Genomic DNA, 19,532 nt, shown 5'->3' on the forward strand with positions numbered 1-19,532 from the left:
ACTTTAGAGGACGTAACAGTACATCCGTCTAGTTGCAAATTGTAATCCAAGAGATTCTGAGTACTGTTTTTTGGACCAATAAGTAATATCTCTGTCTTATCCGAATTTAATAGGAGGAAATTATTGGTCATCCAATCTTTTACATTTTTAACACAATCTATTAGCTTAGATAGTTCAGAAGTTTCATCTGGTCTTGTTGAGATATATATTTGAGTATCATCAGCATAACAATGATAACTAATCCCGTATTTTCTAATAATATCACCAAGGGGCAACATGTATATTGAAAATAGCAGAAGACCTAGGACAGATCCTTGTGGTACTCTATACTTTACTGGTGATAGTTGAGATGACTCCCCGTTTAAAAAAACAAAGTGGTAGCGATCGGATAGGTAGGATCTAAACCATCTTAAAGCCTGCCCTTGAATACCCGTATAGTTTTGAAATCGATCTATGAGTATGTCATGGTCTATAGTGTCGAACGCAGCACTAAGAACGCTTGTTGTGTGCTTTATACAGAAAACAAAGAAAATGGGTTCATCTCCAGGTTATTGATACTTTCTGTTCTTTCTGACACAACGCCATCACGTGTATATCCAGTGTTAGGAAGGTTACTTTGGAAATGTAATAGGTTACAGATTACAAGTTATCCTACTTAAAATGTAATAAGTAGTGTAATTTTTCAATTACTTTATTAAAGTAATGTAAAGGATTACTTTTTTGATTACTTTTCTGTTTCTAATGTTTTCAACTGTTAATCATTTTCAAACATGTAAAGCAGACAGGGTTAACCTTACAGTAGAACTCAACACTGATTACTGTCAGACTTTGAAATCCTTCATCACTTGAATTAAGATTATAATATTTAAATTTTAAGGTAGACATTGGATGCCAAATATCTTAATTTACATATAAATGTGTTTTGGCAGTGTTTGGACACAACCACCCCACAATGATAAAAAAAAAAATTAAATGATAAAAAGGCCTTTTTTTAAATCCCCTCAAAACCTAAACAGTCTCAATTATCAAGCCATTTTGATTTTGGGTGTGTGCTCACTGTGTGTGTGTGTGTGTGTCCGTGCGTTTTTGTGACAAATGAGAACATAAATTTGTATAATGACAAGGGTATGACATAGGTATTACAAGGAGAAGTTCATGATTCAGCTGCACCTCCAGAAGAAGTAAGTCTCACACTTTATATTTTTTATGATTATTTGCGAATCGCCTTTGCTCTTCCACAGAGGAGAGGGGTGGGGTGAGCAGAGCTCATTAGCATGTAAAGAGGTATGCAGCGAAACGAGGTGCTGTGAACAGAGCTGTTTTTGACATGGTGAAAAGGGTGTTGTTTTTCATGACCACTGAGACCATTTCGGGAAGACCCTAAAAAATCATACCAACTTGTGGAAAATAGGCATCCGATGTCCCCTTTGAAGCACAGCCATCACAAAATCAGACTTACTTTAAAATCATGCTGAGGTTAAATACATTTTTAAAATCATAAGATATAGTTTAATAGCTATGATACTGTTTTTGAAATCAAATCTTTGCATAGCTATGACAGGAAACACTGGATCTAACAATGCCTTAGAAAAGAAAAACAGTTAATCTTAAAAAAAAAAAAAAGCATATACATAAACCCATATAGAAAATATAAGAGTTATTTACACATTTTAATTTAATTACACATTTTTCTTAGTAACTAACTAATTACAATTACTTTTATTTTGTAATTAAATTACGTAATTCCGTTACATGTAACTAGTTACTCCCCAACACTGTGTATATCCTATCCTGCTTCATCAACTGCAACACTTTCTTCAGCCTATATCTTTACAGTTGTGATTTGAAGTAGGACATGTGGTTCAACTTATGATTTAAAGTAATTATAATAATAATCAAAGCTCTTTTGGTATATTAGTGTTTGTAATTGATGTTCATTTGATACCTTACCAAAAACCCTTTCTTGATTGCTTTCTTTCTCAAGAAAGTTTAACTAATTTTTTTTTCGTGAATTATGTCCTCCAAACTAAAATTCTAATATCATCACATTTCATTTTTGAGTATTTTATAACTGTTACAATTTAAATTAACCTATTAAATTCCATTGTGTCAACGTCTTAAATCAGCTGTATTTTTCCTTAGCAATAACTGTGGAAATGTGAAAAGGCCAAGACTTTATTATTGCCCATTCAGCAAAAATACCCTATATACTACAGTAAAAAGTGTGACAACTAGCCCCAGTCACCCATATATTAAATTAGTGCTTTCAAATGGCAAGTAAAATCACTAAGCATTAATTATTTATTGTAATCCCCCTAGTTAAACACAGAGAACAGAGGCATGCCCTCAACCAACCAATCACAACACAGCTGTGTGTAACATGCTTTGTTTTCAAAGACGAAATTGAAAATAATTCATGGAAAAATAACAGAACGCTAAGCAGCGCTACTAGACTGCAAAAACAAAAACATCCTATCGGTTCGGCTAATCTCTAATTATTACCTACCAGTACAGGCAGCCCGTGGGAAGTCCCGCCCACCACACTTCGCGATTGGCTGGCCAGCGTAAAGCGCATCCTAGACGGCTTCCAATTGGCCACAAGCGCTTTCTGTTTTGGGTGCATGCCAGAGGTCCGGAGAGGGGAGGGGAACCGTCTAGTTTCCGGTTTTGGGCTGGAATTGACACACAATGAGGAGTCGGGAGCAGCCGCTCAAAAGCCTTCTGTAAATAAACAGGACCTTCATCAGGCCGGCGAACTATGGAGAATCAGGTAGAGTATGAAACGCTTTTGCTGTTGCATGGAGTGAAGTCAACTTTTGTAAGCGCGCGCTTAGAGAAATCCACCATTGCAACTGAATGTGGACACTTGGGGCTCGTGAAAGCAGCGGATCGGACCCATATAACCCCCTCCCTCCTCCCTCCTCTCAGCTATCTGACTCGAGCTGGCCACGCATATTAAAGCTACATCGGTATTTGGGGACATCAGCTCAGCCTAAAGGGCTGGATGCGTGCGCCAGCTTTTGCAGTAGGCAAGTCGTGCTTGCAGCAGCAGAAACACAAAGGAGAGTGTTTTTGTCCTGTGCTTCTCTGGCCCAGGAGTCACTACAGTCTGCGGCTTTTATTAGAGGAAATGAGGAACATGCATTTTCATGCACTAGTGTTCCTGACTGAAGGCTGAGGGCATTGCACAGGTCTGCTCTGAGGGTGGGGGTTCCTGATAGGCTCCTGAAGCGGGAATCGGTCTTCTTCCAAGGCTAATTAATTGCCCTTTTTATGCAATATGATTTATGAGCAGCAGCAGTGATCATATGCTGTAGATGAATATCATTACATTAACATGCTGGCTATTTTTACACCTTGTGGCTGTGGTCTGCAGTAGGTTAATTGCATTTGCTGCTACTAAACCTTTATTATTATAAACTATTTTATATTATTTTTTATTAATTATTAAAATTTTATTATTATAAACTATACTACTATGGAGTCTTTATACGTAAAATTTGTGTTTACCAGTTTTAATGCAACAGCAATAATTGTAATGGTATTATGACTTAGAATACGGCTGCCATTTTACATATACTTTATTACATGTTATTACATGTTTTTGCAAAAAATGTTTAACATTTATAAAACGAATTAGCATAATGCAGAGAAAAAAAATACTTTTTTGCTTATTACTGCTTATAGTATTACTATTTATTATTAATGAGCTGTTTATCCCATTATTACTTTCATTATCGGTCCGGTTGTATTGTTTTTGTCCTTTTAACTCGCTTGATCCAGCTTTAGGCTACTAATTTATCTAGATACGTATGCATGAAGACAAATCTCAAATCTCAAAATAGCTTAATTGAATTATAAATCTGATTTTAGAAAGGCACGTTGTAAACTTCAGTTTTGTCCCTCCACTTCTCAAGTAATGAAAGATTATCTTGAAATATAGTTGATATGCATGTTTCATTCATTCATGTTTTCCAAGCTGGATCTTTGACAACAGCATTGCAGCAACTCTTCAGAGACTTGTTGTTTTGTCGTTTGCCTGATGGCTTCCACGTGACCTGCTTGTATTTTTACCGTGCTTGACTGATAATCTGTATCGTAGCAGTGACCTGAGAGAAATCCAGTCTGCCACTTTTGTGTCTGTTTTGTGTTTTCTAACAAAACGTGATGCGGGTGAGTGTGTCTTGTGAGACCAGGAGCCAGCAGTGTTTGCCTGTCCTTCTGTTTAATCTACTCCTTTTCAAAAAGGCCTTTTGATCTTTTTACCCCCCTTCACCGGGATTAACGTGGTCATGTGTTGAACCTCTTATTGTGTACGTCTCCTGTTTGTCCCATATCGTCTTCATATTCGGGTGGTCATGTTCCTCTCAGGCGGAGTGGAACAGCCTTTAATGTCGGTAGCGTTTGTAATCGTTACCTCAAGGCAAGCTGCTGTTGCTGTGACAAATTACAAATGGCAAGTTCTGGAAAAAGAGCAGACTGAAGCTGCGTCGTTCTTGCCGTTGAGGATAGCCAGGCTTTTGTCTCGCTGTCTGTCTGTATATGTGACTCGGCTGGGGCTTGTGGGTGAGTGAATGAGAGATGGACTCACAGGGGTTATTCTGATGCCTGGCAGCGTCAGGGTCTGGCTGGCAGGTTTTGGCATCGGAGAAGTGAGAGTGTCGGCCAACGCAGAGAGTTAAAGTGCATTATGGTGACAGGCCAGACGGCGGCCAATAAGATTTTCCTTCCACTAGTCCTTATGCTTACAATCTTTCAGAAAAGTAAAAAAAAAAAAGAAGCACATCCCAGTCTTGTTCTTTATTCTGGTTCTTCAATGTCCACTAGTGCAGGGACTCGAGTCAACAGCAGCTGAGCATCTCTGGGCACCTGTACCCGGTCTGGCCTGTCTCCACCCTGTGTGAGCAGTGTTCATTTTTCCTGGCTGCTTTTCAAGGAATTCCCTTGATGGCTTTTTCTGGCCATTTGGCAGAACCAGCTGATGATACAGATGATTAGCTTGAGCATGTGTATGAAAGGTATTCTTACTCAGATTTTGGTGCCTAGAGGCCTTTTTTTAGTAACTCTTCTCTGCTATATCAATAACAGTTTTCATCTGTATGAATTAATTCAATTAAAACGGTCTTCTTACAAAGAAAATAAGCCTACAGCTTGATGATTTACCATCGTGATATATTCCTCAAGGACATATTGCATTTTTTTTTGTCTTTTGTTTTAGGAGTGCACAAAAGTGTCATTCCTAAAAAGCACCATTACTTAAAAATAATTTCTTAATCTGAAAATATGCAATACGTATTTATTTTAAAGAAAAAAACATACAATATAGGCTACATGTAAAATAATACAAATATGCATATAAATAAATAATATATTATCATTTTATACATTATTTTATTTGACCATATTGGAATATATGGCTAAATTTGGGGTAGGTAAGATTAAAAAATACCTTTTTGAAATAAGTCTCTTATGCTCATGCTTAAGGCTGTGTTTATTTGATCAAAAATACAGTAAAAACATTAATATTGTGAAATGATATTAAACTTTAAAACTCTTTTCTGTTTTATTACATGTAAATTGATGTCATTTATTCCTTTGATGGCAAAGCTGAATTTTCAGAAGCCGTTACTCCAGTCTTCAGTTTTTTTAAAATAGATTTTGTGCTCAAAAAAACTTTCACTCACTGTGATTATTAACTGTGACAGTTAAAACTGTGACATTTTTAGGATGTCAGGATTCATTGATGAATAAAAAGCATTTTTAAATAGAAATCTTTTGTAACATTTTGTAACAAAACTGTTTTTTATTTCATTAAAACATTTTTATGATGCATGTAATCCTTTTTATTTTATTTTTAAAAATCACATTTTACTCAGTGTCAAATGACAGATTTGTAGTAGTCTGTGATTATGAATTACAATGCCAGAAAGTGTCCGCTGCTCTCCTCTCCTGAACTTCAACTGAACTCGGTCTTATTGAAGCATTTAATTAATGTGTGTTTCTCTGTTTTCAGTGCACGGTTCAGGTAAAGCTTGAGTTGGGTCACAGGGCCCAGCTGAGGAAGAAGGTGACGTCAGAGGGCTTCACCCACGACTGGATGGTGTTTGTGCGAGGCCCTGAGAACAGCGACATTCAGCACTTTGTGGATAAAGTCGTCTTCCGGCTGCACGAGAGCTTTCCTAAACCCAAGAGGGGTAAATTTTATAACTTGAGAAATGAGATATTGCACCACTCACAGTTCAATCTTCAAAAACCAGCATGTGTGAGAGCCACATGACATGTTGCCTATCATAAGGAGCAGTATGCTTCTTTCTTGTAATATTTATAGGTTGTCTCAATATTAAAGTTTTGGCTTTGTACCACACCAGCTTCTAGTACTTTGGTGTCGATAGTAAATCAATACTGAAGGCTACAAATAAACAGCCTCTGGAGAAATGAAACTACTGTCAGCAGATTAAACATCAACCCATTTCACTTGGCACATGTCTTGGATTAACAGTGCTGGTCTAAGATCAAAGTTAGCATTTTATATTCACATTATTTTATGATGATTTGGATGGTGGGATATTTTGAATATGCATAATTTATTTCATATATTTTTGCTGTTGTTAATATACAATCAGTTCTTTCACACTGTTTCAGTGAAGTGGTTCAAAACACTGATTCCAAATTTTGTTGGCAAAATTAATGTACAGTTATTGAATATTAATTGGGTCATGCAGATGTTGCTTGGTAACCTTCCTGGAGTGTCCAGTCAAGTCATTTTAATAAATATTCATGATTCATGATTGTGCCTTCACCAGAGTTGGATTCTCGAATTGGCAGCTGATCAGTGCACACTTAACAGCATGTGCCTTTCAGCCAATCAGTTAGGCCTACTGAGCAAACATGATGTAACATAATTAATATTCATGAGCAAAGCCTTCATTTTCGTGTTTGTAAATGAAAGCTCCAATAAAAATGTGACATTAAATAATATGTAATGATACATTACTGTATGGATACATATAAGGATACATTACTGTTCAGGTGTCAGTAAGATTGTTTTCTTTTCTTCTTTGTTTTGGAAATAAATGATTGCTTTTATTCAGCAAGGAAACATTAAACTGATCAGAAGTGACAGTAAAGACATTTGTAATGTTACAAAAGATTTCCATTTCCAATAAGCGTTGTTCTTTTGAACTTTCTATTTATCATAGAATACTGAAAGAATGTATCACTGTTTCACAAAAATATTAACTGTTTTAAACTTAAGCACCAAATCAGCATATTAGAATGATTTCTGAAGGATCATGTGACACTAAAGGCTGCTAAAAATGCAGCTTTTCCATCACAGGAATAAATTACATTTGAAAATATATTAAAATAGGAAATAGTTATTTTAAGTCGTTAAAATATTTCACATTTTTGATCAAATAAATGCAGCCTTGGTGAGAATAACATGCTTCTTTTAAAAACATAAAAAATCTTATCAACCCCAAACTTTTGGAAGGTGTATATGAGTATAAATAGTTCTGAATACCATTGTTATATGCAGATTTTTTGAGTGAAATAATTCATCTTTTTTTCTTTTATTTGCAGTGTGTAAGGAGCCACCGTACAAGGTTGAGGAGTCGGGATATGCTGGTTTTCTGATGCCCATAGAGGTCTACTTCAAAAACAAGGTGAGGTATCTGAGTCTCTTCCTGCAGCTCTGTTGATGTTCTCTCTTGTCATTTCTATTTTTTCACATTCACATACATCCCCTCTCTCTCTGTGACTCATCTGAGTATCAGCTTCTCTTCCTCTGTCTTGTCATTTGTGAACTTCCCCCCATTGACATTAAACAGGCAACGCAGAGTAGAGTACGTAGTGGAGAATGATTTGCCTTATGATCAGAGCAGTATAATGCGAAACAATTACACTCTCGTTTGCAAGCCCACCCGCTGACTCGCAGGCGTGTGATATGTATCTGTATCTGTCATATCTTTTCTGTCTTGTTTTCCGGAGTTGTTTTCAGTAACTCACAGATTTCAGCATGCTGAGAGACAGAGATTAAAAGATGTGGAGAAGTAGAGAATGCGTGTCTGGGGGTTTGATTTGTAACTCTGATCTTTGCTGATGTTTTGCCCTTGAATCTTGAATGAACTTCTGGCTGTGCTGCCCATGAAAGAAGCTCTAGAACAGTGGTTTTCAATCCTGGTCCTGGGGACCCACTGCTCTGCACATTTTGTATATCTCCCTTATCTGACACACTCAATTCAGTTCATGCATCTCTCTCCTAACGAGCTGATGATCTGAATCAGGTGTGTTAAATAAGTAGACATACAAAATGTGCAGAGCAGTGGGTCCCGAGGACCAGGATTGAAAACCACCGCTCTAGAATCACTGCAGTTGCTGCTCTGTTGACTCACTTTAATGCTTGTCTTCAGTTGTTCTGTAATATGAGAGGATTTAATGGAATTACTCAATAATGCAAATTTAATACAGGAGGAGCCAAAGAAGGTGTGCTTCAATTACGACCTCTTCCTTAACCTGGAGGGAAACCCACCTGTCAATCACTTGCGCTGTGAGAAACTAACCTTCAATAACCCCACTCGTGACTTCCGCCGCAAGCTGGTAAAGGCTGGAGGGGTGAGTGCTGCATTGTGGGAAATGGAGTTGTTTGTTGCATGTTTTAAATCAGGAAAATTTTACATTTTTGGTGAATGTGCTCTTATCTTTTATTCATTCTGTGCACATCAGATCATGGTGGTCCCAGAGGGGGCAGAGGTGGTCCCGAGACCCAGCCCAGATTACCCCATGCTTCCAACCATCCCACTCTCTGCCTTTTCTGACCCTAAGAAGAGCAAGACCTCACAAGGATCAAAGGTCTGAAAAATCATTTTAAAATATGCTATATGAAATGCTGAACGATGTGCTATCGTCTTTCTTTTTTAAACAATGGGGTCCAAATTTAAAAATCAGTGAAAAAAAATGAGAAAAAGTTTAATTTAAAATGAAGATGATATAATTTAGGGTCAGTAAGAATTATTATAATTTTTTTGGAAATGCTTTTATTTAGCAAGGATGCATTCATTTGATTAAAAAAGAGAGCAAAGACATTTATAAGGTTACGAAAAACTTTCTATTTATCAATGAATCCTAACAACAAATTCTTAACATAAATCCTAACAAAATATTTAGCAAATTCTATTTTATTTTTCAATTAATATAGTAATATTTCAGAATATTACTGTTTTTGCTGGGGGGTTTTTTGAATAAAAAATGGAGCATAAGAGACTTCTTCAAAAACTTGGAAAAATTCCTTAACCCCAAAATTTCGAACAGTAATTTTTCACTCAAATGATGTTATTCTGAAAATATAATTTGTAATAAACAACTGGCATCTGATAATAGTCTGTTGAGAGATTAAGGGATCACAGCCTCCTCTATTCTCTCTTTTGCTCACTTCGAAGCAGCAGATTAGATCGTTTCAGTAATAATTAAGAGTCCATTATGTAGGACATGTGTCATATCTCTATTAAATGACCTTCGCTTTATCATATCTGAGCGCTGGTGCTTTGTCTGGGTCACTCTGCGGCATCTTTCATTAGTGCAGTAAAGAGGGTCAGTCGCTCGCTGCTGATTTACTGAGATCATCCAGAGCTGGATGTCTTCCAGCATCCCCATTATCCTTAACAGTCCTAATCTCAGCACAGCCTCATTAATACAGCACATGACCTTTGTGTGAAGGTCACACATGGGTTATATGATCGCAGTTAAGACGGGCTTTAATTGTTAGAGATGTCAAACTCTATGCTTTATCCTAATAGGGGATCTGTTGTGCGGTTGTATTTGACAATGTGCAATGAGGGTAAATGGTGACAGATGATAACAATATGGCACGGAATGATTATGCATGTCCATCCATGTCCAAAAATAAATAAAACAGTGTGTATCTTGACCAAAAACATGGTTATTCCTTGGTACTTTGTAGTAATTTTTTGTGAGTGTACACTACCGTTTGGTATAATTTTTTAAATGTTTTTGAAAGAAGTCTCTAAAGCTTACCAAGGCTACATTTATTTAATCAAAAAACAGTAATATTGTCAAATAATATTAAAATTTAAAATAACTTTTTTCTATTTGAATATATTTTAAAATAAAATTTATTTTCATCAGCCATTACTCCAGTCCTCAGTGTCACATGATCATTCAAAAATCATTCTAATATGCTGATTTGGTGCTCAAAAAACATTCCCGATTATTATCAATGATAGAAAACTGCTGTTGAAAAATCCTGAAAATATTAAGCATTCATTTGAAATGGAGATATTTTGTAACAATTGTAAATGTCTTTTCACATTTGATCACTTCATCTTTGCTTAATAAAATTATTAATTATTCTTTTTTATTTTGTATTATGAAATAATGCTGTACTTCGAATGCAGTACTTTATACAATTCATAACTATCTGTAGTTTTCTGCAGTCGTTTCTTGGATGACTGACAAATTTCTGTTTATCTCGGGGAATAGAGATTATATTTTTAATTGTTAACACAGCATTTTTTTTCCTGTAGGAGCCAAGTAAAGAGGGAAGCAAAGTGTCCAAATCTCACAAAATGGCCAAGGAGCATCGAGAGCGGCCACGAAAAGACTCTGAGAGCAAAGCCACATCCAAAGGGGACGTTGAGCGGGACGGCAGCAGCAAAAGTAGCCGTGACCCTTCCTCATCTTCATCTTCGTCATCCAAGAAAACCGAGATCAAAGTGAAAGAGGAGAACAAAGTCGTGCCCAAAGCTGCTTTCAAGGAGCCAAAACTCACGCCGAAGGAGTCCAAAATGGAAGGCATGTCTCCTAAAGGAGGGGGGACAGGGTCAGCGGGTGGTGGAGGGGGAGGTGGAGCGGCCGATGGAAAAGCACCCAGCAAACGACCTTCCAATGCAGAGTCACCCAAACCTAGTGTCAAGAAGCCAAAGAAGGGGGGTTCAGAGGGGTCAAAAGGCTCCAGCAGTGGGGGGTTCACCGGCACCGGCACCTCCCCCCGAACCACGTCTTCCTCCACGACCTCCTCGGGATATGCCGATAAGAAGGCCTCTAAAGAGAAGGGCCGCTGGGCCAAGAGCAAGTCAGAGGCCCAGGAGGTCAAGGAGTCTAAGAAGCCTCCGGAATCCGATGACTCCAACTCAGACGATGAGGCCTCGTCTAAGTCTGAGGTTAGAGTTAAGTGATAATAGTTTTGTTTATAAGATTTGTTTGATTTGTTTAAAGCAAGATAACACTGTTTATTTATTTATTGAACATAAGGTAGGGGTTGGCAGCCTTTAAAAAAAAAAATAATAATTTCAATTTCATATGTAATTTGTTTCACAATAATATTTAATTCGTATAAGTGAGGGTTGGCAAACTTTTTAAAAGGGATACAGAAGTTTTTTTTTTTTTCAATACAGTGTATTTGTTTATTTATTTCAAATAAGTTAGGGGTTTTCAACCTTTTTGTGTTAAGTGTTAAATCTCATTTTAAAGTTATCACAATTTAATTAATTAAATAATGTGTTTATGTATTTATATAGAATAGGCGAGGGTTGGCCAACCTTTTTAAGAAAGTCTTGAATTTATTTATGCAATTATTTATCTAAACTATATAATGTATGTATTTAGTTAAAATAGTTGTTGGCAACTTTAAGTGTTAAATTTAATTTGTAATTTCCTCCACTATATTTATTAATTAAAAAAAAACAAAAAAACAGGGCTTGACACAATGTTAAATTGCTTTTTTTTTCTTTTTTTTTTTTCCACAAAATATTTTTATTTATAATTAATATATTTAATTTATACATTTATATAATTAATAAATGCATAAATTCTATTGTTAAAAATTGAACAACATGTTAAAATTGTTGCCAACTCCTGACCTAAAGCTGACATTGTGATAACCAAAAAATCTTTAATTTGTGTCCTGTCTGCTCCTTCCCACAGCAGTCAGCACCTTCCAGCCCGTCTAATTCCAGCTCCAGCTCAGAGTCCAGCTCCGATTCAGACTTTGAGCCACAGCAGAAACAAGGCCAAGGTAGGATCTGCTCTTTTACTGCAGGGAGTGTCCTGATAAGAAGCGGTCAGATCCATAAATAGATTTCCCTACTACACTTTAACTCAAGGTTAACAGTCTCGCTGCTTTGATCGATTACCGTGGAGAGGGTTAAGGATGTGTCAGAACAAGGAACTTCCTTAAAAATGAAGGAATGAGGGGCATTTTTTAAAAAGGTTATGCGTGTAATTTGTCGATAGTAAAAATCCTTGTCCCTTTCACATTTTGTAACATCCAGTCCAACACAGAACATTGGCTTAAGTTTGGGTGAGACATTTAGTTTGTCTAACCAATGGCAGGTGTGAGAAGTTTTAAGGAAATCTTTCTGCTTTTGCAAAAATGACACACTTCACCTTTAAAGTGTGATTTTTGAAAGTTCGATCAAACCACCGTAAATGTTGCAGAAGCTCATTGTGGTCTTTGGTTTTTAGGCCCGCTGCGCTCTATGGTGGAAGACCTTCAGTCGGAGGAGTCTGATGATGACGATAGCAGCTCAGACGAAGAGACGCCAGTCAAGAACAACCTGCCCAGTCGAGACTCCAGGTCATTCTCCCTCTTTCCTGTCAGTGTTTGTTTAAGCAGGTCTTTCAGATGCTTTAAGTCCCTGTAATCAATGTTAGCAGAGGCGGAGAACGGATTTGTTTGCTCCGAGTAAACACTTCACTTCATACGCCTCTCTTTATTCTTCATCTCACTCAAGTGTTGCTGAGCTGCTTTGAAAGACTTATTTTTGCGAGGCTGGAAGTGTGAGATAAATGGTAGAATTGGATTTTCTTTCAGTGTTTATTGTTTATTATAATTATTCTTTAAAATGAAACGTATTCATTCAGATTCAATTAAAAGTATTAAAAGTATCCAAAAAAGAGTTTTACTTTAATTTAAATTGAATCTTTCTCATATTTTTCCTAACTTTTATGAATCTTTCTTCCCATTTTGAAAATTGTTTGTGATTTTTATTTTTTTAAATATATATTTTTAATATTGAAATTGAAGTCTGGTGCTGTTAAATTGGAAATTGTCAAAAAGTATTGTAAAAAGTGGTTCATGACTCATTAAAAGTGGTCAATGTGATTCATGCACTATATTTCATGTCTTCTGAAACTGTAATAGATCTGTTTAAAATTTAAATTATTTATTGAAAATCTTGACTTACTACCTCTAGCGTTAAAAAGAAATAATCTTATCTGATTTGTGAATAAATAATTAATTTTTAAATTATTTTTGCAAGAGGTCTTTTTAATGAATTTGTTCATCCAGTTCACAGAACTGGTCTGAATGATTCGTTTAGAAATCTGACATCCATTTGCATCAGTTGAATAACAACTTAAATTTCAGTCTGTTCCTTTCATGTCTATTGTGTGCCTTTTAGAAGATTTGGAATATAGTGCACAAGCCGTATGGACCACTTTTACGCCACCTTTGTGTCTGTTTTGAAAGCTTGAAAGCTTTACTTCCCATTCATTGTAATTACATGGAGAGACCCGAACATTAAAAACTGTTCTTTCACAATTAAACGTAAAGGTCCTTAAAGTTATGTACACTACCAGTCAAAAGTTTTTGAACAGTAAGATTTCAGATGTTTTTTTAAAGAATTCTCTTCTGCATTTATTTGATCCAAAAAACAGTAATATTATGAAATATTTTTACTTTTTAAAATAACTGCTTTCTATTTGAATATATTTTAAAAAGTAATTTATTGCTGTGATCAAAGCTGAATTTTCAGCGTCATTACTCCAGTCTTCAGTGTCACATGATTCTTCAGAAATCATTCTGATATGCTGATTTACTGTTCATAAAACTTTTTTTTATATATTCTTTTATTATTATCAATGTTTAAAACAGCTGAGTACATTTTATTTGATGAATAGAAAGATCCAAAGATCAGCATTGATCTGAAATAAAAAGCTTTTGTAACATTATACACTATACTATTCAAAAGCTTGGAGTCAGTATAATTTTTTGGAGGGAAAGAAATGATAGAAATGAATACTTTAATTTAGCAAGGATGCTTTAAGTTGATCAGAAGGGTTGATGAAGGCATTTATAATGTTACAAAAGATTTCTATTCTGTTCCTCTGAACTTTCTATTCATCAAAGAAACCTGAGAAAATTCTACAACGCTGTTTTCAACAATAATAATAAATGTTTTTTTGAGCAGCAAATCAGAATAACAGAATGATTTCTGAAGGATCATGTGACTGGAGTAATGATACAAAAAAGTTCAGCATTGAAATCACAAGATAGAAATATAATTTTTTTTATTCAAATAGAAAGCAGTTATTTTACATAGTAAAAATATTTCAAAATGATTAAATATATGCAGGCTTGATGAGCAGAAGAGACTTCTTTAAAAACATTAGAAATCTTCCTGTTGAAAAACTTTTGACTGGACAGAATTTTCATTTTTTGCTTGGTTAATCCTTTAATTTCCTCACAGAGTTGAACTCTTTGATATTTGCTCTTCACAGGCTGAGCTTAGACAGCGAGAGTGACTGCAGTGACGGGCCGCAGCGTCCCAGTCGAGACCCACCACCCCAGCCACCGAAACACAGCACCACCAACAACAAGGTGAACTGATACTCAGGACTCAGGACAGGTGGCGGCTTCTTGTTAAGCCTTGACAGTCATCCAATTGGTGTGTTCATTCATTCAGTTATGCCGATCGTTCAGTTTGCGGCACACACTGTTTTGCTCCTTTGTAACTTGATTGTTGACTGTCGGATGATGGACGATTGGCATTAGTTCTTGGATTACGCTGCGCCCAGTGCTGAAATGAGGTGACGACGCGCAGCTTTTGATCCAATGACTGTGGAATGCTGTTTAACTGGGTGCTGCCAGTCAGATCGCTGGGATTTGGAGCAGCGCTCCAGGCACCGGTCCACTCTTACTGGAAAAACACTGCAATAGATCAATGTCTTGATTACTCATTCTTTAAACCTCTGCTTTAGTTCATCTGTATGATTTTTTTTTTTTTTCTCTCTTTCTTTTCTCCACCTTGTTCCTTTCCTCTCTGTTTCCTTTTGTCTGTCTATCATACAGGTGTCAGGCAGAAAGAGTCCAGACCCTTGTTTACGACAAGAAAAGGTCCTGAAGAAGGGATACGACAAGGTAGGAAGGGTAAATCAACCTTTTAATTTTCCACCTCTCACTCCCATAAGTTATTTCTGTTTGATCATTTTGACCCAACTTCCAAAACCTTGCTTTGCTGTCTGCTGCCCACATATGTGCCCTCTTTAAGAGTTACTAACTGAAATGGAACTTTAGTTGCAAATGCTTTCAATAGAGTTTCCATTAGCATGTTGCTAAGCTAATAAAGTGATACACTACATTTACATGTATAAATTTGCTGCTTTCATCCAATGCACATTTACATTTGACCAGTTCTTGCTTTCCTTGGGAATCAAACCCATGACCTTGGCATTGCTAGTGCCATGCTCTACTGAGCTACAGGAAAGTCTGGTACTCTAATAAGCATAAAAAAATACATAACAGCAAAATTTTCAATTAATATTCAGTTTAATTAGATTTGAACTGTATATTTTTTTCAGATGTTAAAATAATAATAATAATAATAAAGCAGCTTTTTTCTTATATAATTTAAAAATACAATTAAAGTGTAATATAATAATAAAACTGATTTTTAAATTTTTCTTATATAATTTAAAAATAGAATAAAATTGTAAAATAATAATAATAATAATAATAGAAATAATTAAATTCTAATTGAATTTCAACAAAATATTATGGAAATAAAATGCATTGAATACAAATACAAAAACTACTACTTTTATTATTATATAATAGCAACAATGGTTTGTATTATCTATTTTATTTTTATTTTTTTTTACATATTTTACACCTCCATCTCGGGAGGCAGTTCACTAGTGTTGTACCTAAGGTCCATTCAGTCAGTGCACAATACATGACATCATGCTGCTAATAGTAGTTTGTAAAATTGCTCTTTCCAACTAATTTAAGTAAATATGGGTGATAATTTCAGTGCTAATGCAAGCTTTTATGTGTTTGTATGTGTGTTTAGAGTAAAACCAGGCTTTCTGTTCTCTTGTTCCTGACATCTTCCTCTCCTGTTTTTTTTTTTTTTTTCAGGCGTACACCGAAGAGCTGGTAGACCTTCATCGCAGGCTGATGGCATTAAGAGAGCGTAACGTTCTACAGCAGGTGGGTGTTTGCGTGTGAATTGAAATGGCTTGCGTTTGTGTAAAGGCTTTGAACAAAAACCATTGACCCGTTTCCTGCCTCTAGATCGTGAACCTCATCGAGGAGACCGGCCACTTTAATGTCACCAACACAACTTTTGACTTTGACCTTTTCTCATTGGATGAGTCAACTGTCCGTAAACTACAGAGCTACCTGGAGGCCACCGCCACATGACAGGAAGTCCATCAAGACTCGGGGGAGGGGGGAGGGCTGCCCTTTTCACTTCTTTTGTCCTGAGAGAGGGCTGCAAAAGGTGAAAATCTGTTCACAGGAAATGAAAACAGTGGGAAATCATGAAAAGGAGTGAAACAGTATTTTGAGGAGGAAGTGCAGCTATGAACCAACACTACAACACTTCTTCTCTCCTCCTCAATATCCTGTTGGACAGAAAGTTCTCTTCTTAACGGGGCCAGAACTGCTGGAGGGTCATATTCGAATCAGCTGGAGAAAAAAAAAAAAAAAAGTCTCCCTGTAGCCATACGCACTGATGCATCAAGGGTTGCAACCTTTTATATTTTATTTTTATACCAATGTTTTTCAAGGTATTTTTGATTGTGGTCGGAAAAGGAAGCCCCGCACGCCATGAATGTATCGCTTTTTATCCTCTAGGGCTAGTCTTAGTGCCTTTTTCACACCATCTCATTTGTGCTCTTAGGAATTACAGCAGTGTTATCTTTCACTCCGACTTTAGTCAGTCCTTCTATATATGTGGGATCCCTGGATATCGTCCCGGGGAGATTCCGATTTGTATGCCAATATGTATCAATCCTCATTTATGTGTTCGCCAAACGGGCCTTAGAACTTAAATGTTGTGCATTGCTAGTGCAGCTTGTGAAAGTATTTGGAAATCTGTGTTGATCTCTGTGTTTTCTGTCATCATATCTGGTTTATTCATTAGACTAAGCGGGAGAGACAAAAGAAAAGGACGAGACACGCTGTTTTCCTCTCATGTGGCCCCTGAAACAGCAGGCTGTAGATTCACTGTGCTTCTGACTCCGACTCTCTCTCTCTCTCTCTCTCTCAGAGTGACTATATCTCGACTTCACTGACTTCACCTCTGTGTCCATTGTTATGCTAATAGCTTTAAGAGGCTCCGTGGCCTGAGCTGCAGACCACATGCCCTTAACTTCACCCTGCAAGAGTCTGTGAGTGTCGTTTGCACGGGTTTTGAATCTCCAGTTGATTCGTCTGAATCTTAACGAACAAAAATGTTTATAACTTTGTACTGATTTAGCATATTTGCGCGCTTTTCAGCGAGAGAATGCTTGAGTGTCCTGTGCGTGAACTTTTGACTCCCATTTCTTGGTGTGTGAACTTTAACCTTTGACCGGATACTGGTTCAGGTCAGCCTGTCATAAAGGGGTGGGACATGAGGCAAGGGGGGTGGAGTTCGATGAACTTGAGTGGCAGCTCTGAAAAGAGCACACCCGGTTGTTGCTGTTTTTTAAAAAATATTATTTGAGGGGGTTATTTTTTATTTATGTACCTCTGCACTTTTGGCTTTGTTGACTCAAGTACTTAATTGTCTAAATTGTATTTTTAATAGTTTTATACAATATTTACATGCAATATGATATTAATTTGTCAATTATTGTGTCAAGAAATGCCAGTTTTTAAGGAATTTTAGTTATTGTTATTTTTTTTTTCCTCTGTATCAGCACATTATATCGTCATAGACTGTAAACGTGACCATCAGAACTTGAAACTGTTACTTCAGGCCAATTTATGAGTTCATGGCAGGGTGTGTTTGTATATCAGAGTTGATTTTCTACAAGTTGACATCTAGCATCTGTTTTGTTGTAGCCTCATTATCATCCACTACAAGGGGAGGACTGCAGATTTGCGAAACGAACAAGTATTTGTTACTGTATTTGTTTTAAACCGTGCTGAAAAGCTGGTTTGCTTGTCTTAGAGTGGTTGTGGGCACTTGTCACTTGGTTAAACCAGCTAAGACCAGTTGGTTTAAGGTTTTTTTTTTTTTTCAGCAGAAAAGTGGAGAACCTCTGTGTTTTGTACATGGAATGCAGCAAAGTAACACTAATAGAGGGGCGAATATTTCAGACAGTCATATTACACAGATACACATGTATAGTAGACAGCTGGAGTCTGAGGAAACGCTCATCAACGGTTAATACTGCATCATTTTCACATACTTCGCTTGCAGGTTCAGAGGTTCAGGTTTTTTTTTTTTGTCAGTCAGTGATGGTTTTGTTTGTGTTTGTGAGCGCGGAAGAACTTGCTGTATTTATCATAGACTGGGGAGGTCTGGGTTTTTACATAATGTTCTGATAACGTGGTAGAAAACCTTCCGTGATCTGAACAGAAGAATAACCTTTAGTATGACGTGTTAAACTTGGCATACAATGCCACCATGTGGTCATTTGATGCAAGTTGTAATAAGGGCAAAAGATGTTACTTTTTATGTTTTTATTGCAAAATCATATTATGAATAAAGTCATTTGAGTACTGTTCACAGCATCTTTTATTACTAGTTTCATTGTTGGGAGCTATCTTAACTGCTTAATCATATTTATAAATCTCAGGTTAAGCATCGTATTACTGATACATTTGTTGTTTTATTTTATGAATATTTACAATTATTTATTTTATGAAAATACAAGTAAAACAGTAATATTGTGACACATTGCAATTTGAAATTAACATTTTTTTTTAAATTAATTTATTCCTGTGAAGGATAAGCAAAATGTTCAGCAGCCATTAGTCTAATCTTCAGCATCACATGATCCTTCGGAAATCATCCTCATATCCTTTTTGGTCATTAATAAACATTTTATATTATGTTGTGCTGCTTAATGTTTTTGTAGAAACTGATACATTTTTTAAAAGATTTTTAGGGAATTAAAATCATTTATTTGAAATCTAAATCTATCATGTCTGTACTGCCACTTTTGATCAGTTCAGTGCATCCTCGCTATTTATATTAATTTGTTAATTTGTATTTAAGTTTTTAACCTAGGTTTATGAAACCTTGATCCACATTGTGGTAACGAATGATAACTCAAGATCACGTTAACAGAGTTTAAATCAACCTGGTTTAACAACTATTACAAGCCCATCATCTGATCTAGTTTTTTTTTTTTTTTTAAACCTATCCAAAAATAATCATAAAACATTAGCCAAAGTATAGAAACATCTCAAAGAGTATTTACTAGTTCTATTTCATTGAAATTACACTATACACATGGCATGCACCTAACCAGCTAGGAGCTATTTTTGATCCTGGTGACCAATTAATATTCATTTC

At 36.2% G+C, this 19,532-nt stretch overlaps 1 protein-coding gene across 6 annotated transcripts; it reads left to right on the forward strand.

Annotated features, from left to right (window-relative positions):
- The first annotated feature begins 2,629 nt into the window (after positions 1-2,629).
- On the forward strand, positions 2,630-18,738 carry mllt1a (MLLT1 super elongation complex subunit a). 6 transcript variants are annotated; one of them, XM_058785765.1, is made up of 12 exons: positions 2,630-2,770; positions 6,014-6,194; positions 7,582-7,664; positions 8,470-8,613; positions 8,725-8,850; positions 10,542-11,183; positions 11,941-12,031; positions 12,481-12,592; positions 14,518-14,617; positions 15,089-15,166; positions 16,157-16,228; positions 16,313-18,738. In XM_058785765.1, exons 1-12 carry the CDS (start codon positions 2,759-2,761, stop codon positions 16,439-16,441), a joined length of 1,770 nt encoding a protein of 589 aa, XP_058641748.1. In that variant the 5' UTR covers positions 2,630-2,758; the 3' UTR covers positions 16,442-18,738. The 6 variants fall into 6 exon arrangements, with proteins under 6 accessions (XP_058641748.1, XP_058641752.1, XP_058641749.1 ...); XM_058785769.1 differs by having other exon boundaries at positions 15,089-15,157; XM_058785766.1 differs by having other exon boundaries at positions 11,944-12,031.
- The last annotated feature ends 794 nt before the right edge of the window (positions 18,739-19,532 follow it).

The sequence above is a fragment of the Onychostoma macrolepis genome, chromosome 08, assembly GCF_012432095.1.
Source record: "Onychostoma macrolepis isolate SWU-2019 chromosome 08, ASM1243209v1, whole genome shotgun sequence".
Taxonomy (NCBI): domain Eukaryota; kingdom Metazoa; phylum Chordata; class Actinopteri; order Cypriniformes; family Cyprinidae; genus Onychostoma; species Onychostoma macrolepis.

Coding starts and splice junctions, on each gene's coding strand:
- mllt1a (XM_058785765.1), top strand. Junction 12,032..12,480: donor ACAGCAGAAACAAGGCCAAG/GTAGGATCTGCT, acceptor TTTGGTTTTTAG/GCCCGCTGCGCTCTATGGTG. Junction 14,618..15,088: donor ACAGCACCACCAACAACAAG/GTGAACTGATAC, acceptor TCTATCATACAG/GTGTCAGGCAGAAAGAGTCC.